The 6,895-nt window shown below is 43.9% G+C and overlaps 1 protein-coding gene across 1 annotated transcript in view; it reads left to right on the top strand.

Annotated features, from left to right (window-relative positions):
- Positions 1–4,272, top strand: part of LOC310778486 (claudin-23-like) — a 5,295-nt gene extending 1,023 nt beyond the window's left edge. The window contains exons 2-4 of the mRNA XM_083638931.1: positions 603–889; positions 1,943–2,137; positions 3,867–4,272. Of these exons, the coding sequence (XP_083495057.1) occupies positions 608–889; positions 1,943–2,137; positions 3,867–4,220 (831 nt within the window). The 5' untranslated portion in view covers positions 603–607 and the 3' untranslated portion in view covers positions 4,221–4,272. The remainder of the gene's footprint in view (positions 1–602; positions 890–1,942; positions 2,138–3,866) is intronic.
- Positions 4,273–6,895: the final 2,623 nt, after the last annotated feature.

Raw genomic sequence — 6,895 nt, 5'->3', positions numbered from 1 at the left:
CACATATCTCCGCCACAGCGTGTTATCCGTTTGGAACTTAGGTGCCTCTTTGTGATTGGCTACCTCCATTGCCACGCCTTCTTTTGGCCAGTGGGCATGACCAGCATTTCTGCAAAGTTTCGTGGTGTGATATAAATCCATTTGGAAGTTAGGCGTCTTTTTGTGATTGGCCAATGCCACGCTCCCTTTTGGCCACTGGCCGTGGAAAGTGAATCACTCGTAAGTTGGCCCATGACCAACATCTCTGACAAGTTTCATGTAAATCCGTTCATAACTTTCGGAGATATCCTGCTGCCAAACAGACTGACAAACAGATTACTCCTCTCCTAGCCTCACGGTCGGCCATGCTTGCTGCAAAAGGGGGTGTGGCTCTACTGGAGGTTAGATGTCCGGAACCATCTGGCTTATTATAGACATCCAATCAAATACGTTTTTGCATTTTGGTGGAGTCAGATGACCGTAATCGTAGATCTAGACGTCCTGGAAAAGTTATGTCCATTGGAATGGATGGGGGATCTGAACTCGTTAACATGTTATCCTTTGGATTTTTTGTTATGTTTGTCTGCTAAAATAAATAAATCCAATCCAATCCAATCCAACAGCAGCCATGCCGAGGCAATCAGCGCAGGAGTGGATCCGGACCTCCATGCGCACCCCGGGCATCCTGATCTTCGGGATGGTGCTCTCTCCCTGTGGGTGGATCCTGGACCTGACCGCCACCGTGGCTCCAAACTGGAGAACCATCCACAACGTGCAGAACGAGGCAGCAGACGTGGTCATCCAGCAAGGCATCTTCGACATCTGCAAGGCTTTTGACACAAACCAGCAGATCCTGTGCAACCAGGCGGACACCACCTACTTCAGCAACCAGATCATCGAGATCGCCCAGGTAGGGCAAGCCACATTTATTAACATTTATTAGACAAGTTTGACTCTGTTGAATTAGCATTACAGATATCAACAATGTCATTTTGACCAGTCACTCCAGCCGCATAATATATCATCACTCTGTCACGCAACTTGTGCACTGGATGTAACCAGTGGCGTAGGCAGAAATTCAATTATAGGTGGGCCTGGATAAAATCGGTGGGGCACAGACAATCCATAACATCTAGGAATTTAGAAATTTCTGGATGTCATGAAGTCGTCATGCATTAGACTCTGGAGATGATGTGCCCTGTGTTTTTAAGCTACAAAACCATTAGCTAGCAAGGCAGCAGCAAGTTTGCCTCTAGAAAACAACCAATTTTGCGCATTTGGGCAGCGCTGCATTGTGGTAGATTTCCGATGCAAACATCAGGAAATGAACTGTAATGTTGAATCACAGAAATAAACAGAGTAGACAAAGACTGCAAACCACACATTGTCATTTTAGGTGATTTATTAACAACAACAACAACAGAAAGAAAGAAAAAAACACAAAAAAACAGCAAGTTGATTGGCTGGGCGAGGGCAAGAAGTGGGCGGGCCTGTGCCTACCCGGGCCCGCCCATAGAAACGCACCTGGATGTAACACGCCCGGTACCCTTGTGCGTAAATATGATATGCCCAGGGGCGCCCCGTTAAACAAGCACTGCATGAGGCAAAGGTCAAGTTATGCCTTGGGGGGGGGGGGCACAGCGCAGCGGGGTGAGGGTGCTTAGGTGTAGGCACTGGTAGCCACTTGGTTCGGGTTAGGGTTAGGAGTAGGGGGCTTAGGGTTAGGCCGGGTCTCCAAGGTAGACTCCGCGGGTCTTCCCGACCGCCCTCCGGTTTCCAGCCCCACAGCATAACTTGATCTTTCCCTCACCCGACCATGGTCGCTCCATAATACTCCCGAGGTCGAGGTGCCACGGATGTTCTTTTTGACTAGGAAGAATTCAAACACAGATATCTGCAATAGCCTACATACACACAGCCTACGCACAGTGACGTTGAGATGGCTTGTCATACTCATACCCAGGGAATGATGGTGGCCTCCCTCATCGTGACTCTGATCGGGCTGGCCGTGGCCATCCCGGGCGTCCGCTGCTGGAAGGACTCGCCCAACTGGACCGTGGCCGGGCTGGGCGGGCTGCTCATCTTCTGCTCCGGCGTCCTGACCCTCATCCCCATCGCCTGGTACACGCACATCCTGTTCAGCGTCACCACCAACACGGTAATGTGGTAGAAATCATTTTACCTTATGCCAGTAAAACATATTTCTTGGATTTTTTATTTATTCTCCCATTCAGTCTGTGAGAAAGAATGTGGTTTCTTACTGAGTCTTCCCAGAGAGATAAGCACCAAGAACCTTCTGGATGTTCCTCAATGTATCAATAAATGTTCCTCATCTATGTATGTATCTATCTATCTATCTATCTATCTATCTATCTATCTATCTGTCTGTCTGTCTGTCTGTCTGTCTGCCTGCCTGCCTGCCTGCCTGCCTGCCTGTCTGTCTGTCTGTCTGTCTGTCTGTCTGTCTGTCTGTCTATCTATCTATCTATCCATCTATCTATTGATCTATCTATCTATTTATCTAAATCCAGTTTTCTATTGTTTTTATTCTATGACAAACAAATTATATGATATATGACAGCAATGTTCAACCTGGTCTCACTCCCAGGGTGTCAAAATGCGCCAATTTGTTGCCCTCGGCGTCGTTATTGCCGACGTGAAAGGGTACTCTTTGCTCCTCGGGTACCGGCTCTCTTCCTGGTTATTTGGCCACTTGGATAAAGAAACCAGGAAGAGCCGGTGTCTGTGCTGGAGGAACTAAAGAAACCAGGAAGAGCCGGTGTCTGTGCTGGAGGAACTAAAGAAACCAGGAAGAGCCGGTGTCTGTGCTGGAGGAACTAAAGAAACCAGGAAGAGCCGGTGTCTGTGCTGGAGGAACTAAAGAAACCAGGAAGAGCCGGTGTCTGTGCTGGAGGAACTAAAGAAACCAGGAAGAGCTGGTGTCTGTGCTGGAGGAACTAAAGAAACCAGGAAGAGCCGGTGTCTGTGCTGGAGGAACTAAAGAAACCAGGAAGAGCCGGTGTCTGTGCTGGAGGAACTAAAGAAACCAGGAAGAGCCGGTGTCTGTGCTGGAGGAACTAAAGAAACCAGGAAGAGCCGGTGTCTGTGCTGGAGGAACTAAAGAAACCAGGAAGAGCCGGTGTCTGTGCTGGAGGAACTAAAGAAACCAGGAAGAGCCGGTGTCTGTGCTGGAGGAACTAAAGAAACCAGGAAGAGCCGGTGTCTGTGCTGGAGGAACTAAAGAAACCAGGAAGAGCCGGTGTCTGTGCTGGAGGAACTAAAGAAACCAGGAAGAGCCGGTGTCTGTGCTGGAGGAACTAAAGAAACCAGGAAGAGCCGGTGTCTGTGCTGGAGGAACTAAAGAAACCAGGAAGAGCCGGTGTCTGTGCTGGAGGAACGTGTGCATCCAAATATGATGTGAACAGTCCATTTTCGTGTGTAATATGGGTAATTAGAGGGTTATTATAATATAATAACATACTGTATGTATAATACAGTTAATACATACAGACATTTGTATTATGACAAACATGTATTATTTAAAGTAATAGTCGACTTTTTTACAAAAATAAAATAAAAAAATGAAAGTTACAAGTTTAAAGTCAATACAATTATGACCAGTATGTTAAGCATAACATACTGTATGTATAATATCAGGTATAATAATATTATAATATTATTATACCCCAATAATGATGCGGAACTGGGAATGAGTGCCTGCTGCAATGTTCCAGTATAAAGACATGAGACAGGAAGATGCTTCTGCTCTTTTCAGCTGTCATTTTGATTAAGCGGTTTTGTGCCATTGTTCAAACAATTAAACACAATAGGAAAAAGACCACTCTTTTCCCAGGTCTGTTTTTATTAAAGACAATGTGCCCTCACAGGTATCCCCGACCTCGGACGTGCGCGTGGGCTTCTGCATCATCCTGGGCTACATCGGCGGGATCTTCGAGGTGCTGGCCGGCTTCGTGATGTTCATCGGGATCTGCCGTTGCTGCGGCGGGAAGAACCGCGGGGAGAGGCCCATCGACGAGGTGATGGGTGCCCAGTTCAGGCACCAGAAGCCCCCAGCGCGGCACGTGGACGTGCCCAGCCTGTCCAGGACCAGGAGCAGCGCAAGCAGCGTGCCGTACTCCAAGGACTCCATGGACGACGTGTCCTTCCCCCGCGCCAAGAGCCCTGCAGCCCGCTCGGTCAACACCTCCTACGGCGGGAGACCCTACGATGCGGACCTGTGAGGAGGGGAGGGGGGGGTATCCTACTGCACCCGGAAAAGAGAGGAAACCCACGGGGACATATATATATATATATATATATATATATATATATATATATATATATATATATATATATATATATATTTTTTTTTTCCATTTTAATTTTGTAACTACAGTGTAGTCTGAGTAAAATTTACTGGGGGAGAAATCAGTAAAACGTACTCATAAAAACAGAAATTTGCTAGTAAACTTCACATGTATTCGTAAACGTAATGCTTTATAGCCTATTGGTGTGTGGATTTTACCGAGAATATTGTGTTAAATCTACTAGGAAATTCGGAGTGGAAATTGTTACCGAAGGTTTTCTAATTAAATCTGCACTACACATTTTTTCCCACTGAGATGGACAGGCTATACTGTCAACTATAATATCCTGTGGAAATAAGGTCACTATAAACTCACAATGTAGTGATAAAGAATCATTTGAAGTTTATTGTGTTATAGGAGTACCTCTAATATTAAGCTAGAGGAGTATTATATAGTGATACCATAGGAGATAAAATGCCAAATAAGACTCACTACAGAGTACCAGAGAATCACGTTAAGGAATGTCATTAATACATGAATTAAGGAAGAGAGCTGTAATGGATTATAATGTGTTAAATGTCAAAAAAAAAAAAAAAAAGGTAAGCAGCCTCACTATGGCTGCAGTTTGGGCTCGACCCGATTAAGATGAATTATGACATCATTGTAATACTTTATGTTACGTGTCGATGGTGATACCATTATTGGTATGAAGGAGATTGTTGTGAAGGTGTCTTTATTGTAACACTGAAATGTTGTTTAATAGAACTGTGCGAATGATGCTGATCTCCATTTGTAAATATTCATTGTCTTGAAGGAAAACAAGTTTAGCTTTTTAAACTTCACAAGCAATTTTTTTTATGTAAATACTTTTTCTCGTGCACTTTACATTCCTGGGCCCACCTTGTAGGACAGCCTGTAAAGAGGCGTACAGTATTGCCCTCCTTGCTCTGTGATACAAGTGCTGTTTATTAAATGTGAATTGTATTTATAAACACCATCTGATTGCACTCATTTCCCCTGTGACTTGACTGTATATATATATATATATATATTAAACATATATATTAAACATAGAGCTCAACAGTCATGTGACGTTTCCAGCCCCAGAAGTGAAGTCCCCATTCATTTTCCCCATAGACATTTAGAAGAATCCTTCTATAACGAGTTTTAAGGCTTTGAACCAAGCCAACCAGCCCTCCGGAGAATGGTGACTGACCATAAAACATTTCACTTTCAGGACCTACCTGATAGGAAGGCAGCAGATATTTGGACCATACAGCAGTGATCTCATTCATGCACAGATGACATCACTGGTCCACAACTTAAGTCAACTCTCAATACTTGAAATGAATGGCTGCAAAACCCTTTACAGTTTTGGGATATACTACTGATTGTGCGATGATACAACGCTGGGTGAAAATGGGCGGCGTGTTCCTTTAAGAGGCATGGTATGGATGTATGGGGGATCAACATTAGGACACATTTTGGATCAACCAGACACAGGAAACTGTGGAGACTGTTGGATAATAACGATGTCATGTTTATAGGGCTGCTGGTAGGAGATAGCATCACAAGAAATGTCTCTAGTAGGCCTTAAGTTAAGGCTTAAGTTGCATATCTTATAGTAGGCCTTACGTTAAGGCTGAAGTTGCAGATCTTATAGTAGGCCTTAAGTTAAGGCTTAAGTTGCATATCTTATAGTAGGCCTTACATTAAGGCTTAAGTTGCATAGTAGGCCTTAAGTTAAGGCTTAAGTTGCTTATCTTATAGTAGACCCAATAAGCTAAGGCTTAAGTTGCATATCTTATAGTAGACCTTAAGTGAAGGCTTAAGTTGCATATCTTATAATAGGCCTTAAGTTAAGGCTTAAGTATAGTAGGCCTTAAGTTAAGGCTTAAGTTGCAGATGTTATAGTAGGCCTTAAGTTAAGGCTTAAGTTGCTTATCTTATAGTAGGCCTTAAGTTAAGGCTTAAGTTGCTTATCTTATAGTAGGCCTTAAGTTAAGGCTTAAGTTGCTTATCTTATAGTAGACCCAATAAGCTAAGGCTTAAGTTGCTTATCTTATAGTAGGCCTTAAGTGAAGGCTTAAGTTGCATATCTTATAATAGGCCTTAAGTTAAGGCTTAAGTTGCATAGCTTACCACTGACTGTTCATATCGCTGCTGTCATGTGAAAACCTCACATCGATTTGGGTGGTTTTCACATTTTAGCTTAAATTGAGTAGCCTACTTCTTGCTGCTGTATGAGTCGAGTGAATTATCGGATTATTGATGCTTATGAATAATAAGAATAATAATAATGGATAAAGTCAAGATGGAAACCAATTTTCTTCCTGAAAAATGTTGGTGATGGCCTTCTATATTCTGTTATAAGGACATAGCGTTGTGGCTGATACTGTGCTGTACAGACAGAGAGGGTGATAGCAGGGGAGAGAATCATAGAAGCAGGGCTGTTACGCTGTTCAAACACACACAGAGAGAAGCTAAGAAGCTATTATTAGTGACACTGTTCCTCCACTGCCAGCCTGTCTGTTCAGTCTTCACCTCATAAGTATACATGCAATGTAGCCTGACCGGTTTGTGAGGCCGCTTTCTTTACGCAGCCTGTC

This window comes from Poromitra crassiceps, assembly GCF_964638095.1.
Source record: "Poromitra crassiceps genome assembly, chromosome: 6".
In the NCBI taxonomy this organism is placed as follows: Eukaryota; Metazoa; Chordata; class Actinopteri; order Beryciformes; family Melamphaidae; genus Poromitra; species Poromitra crassiceps.
This window is presented reverse-complemented; position numbering and strand designations above follow the sequence as displayed.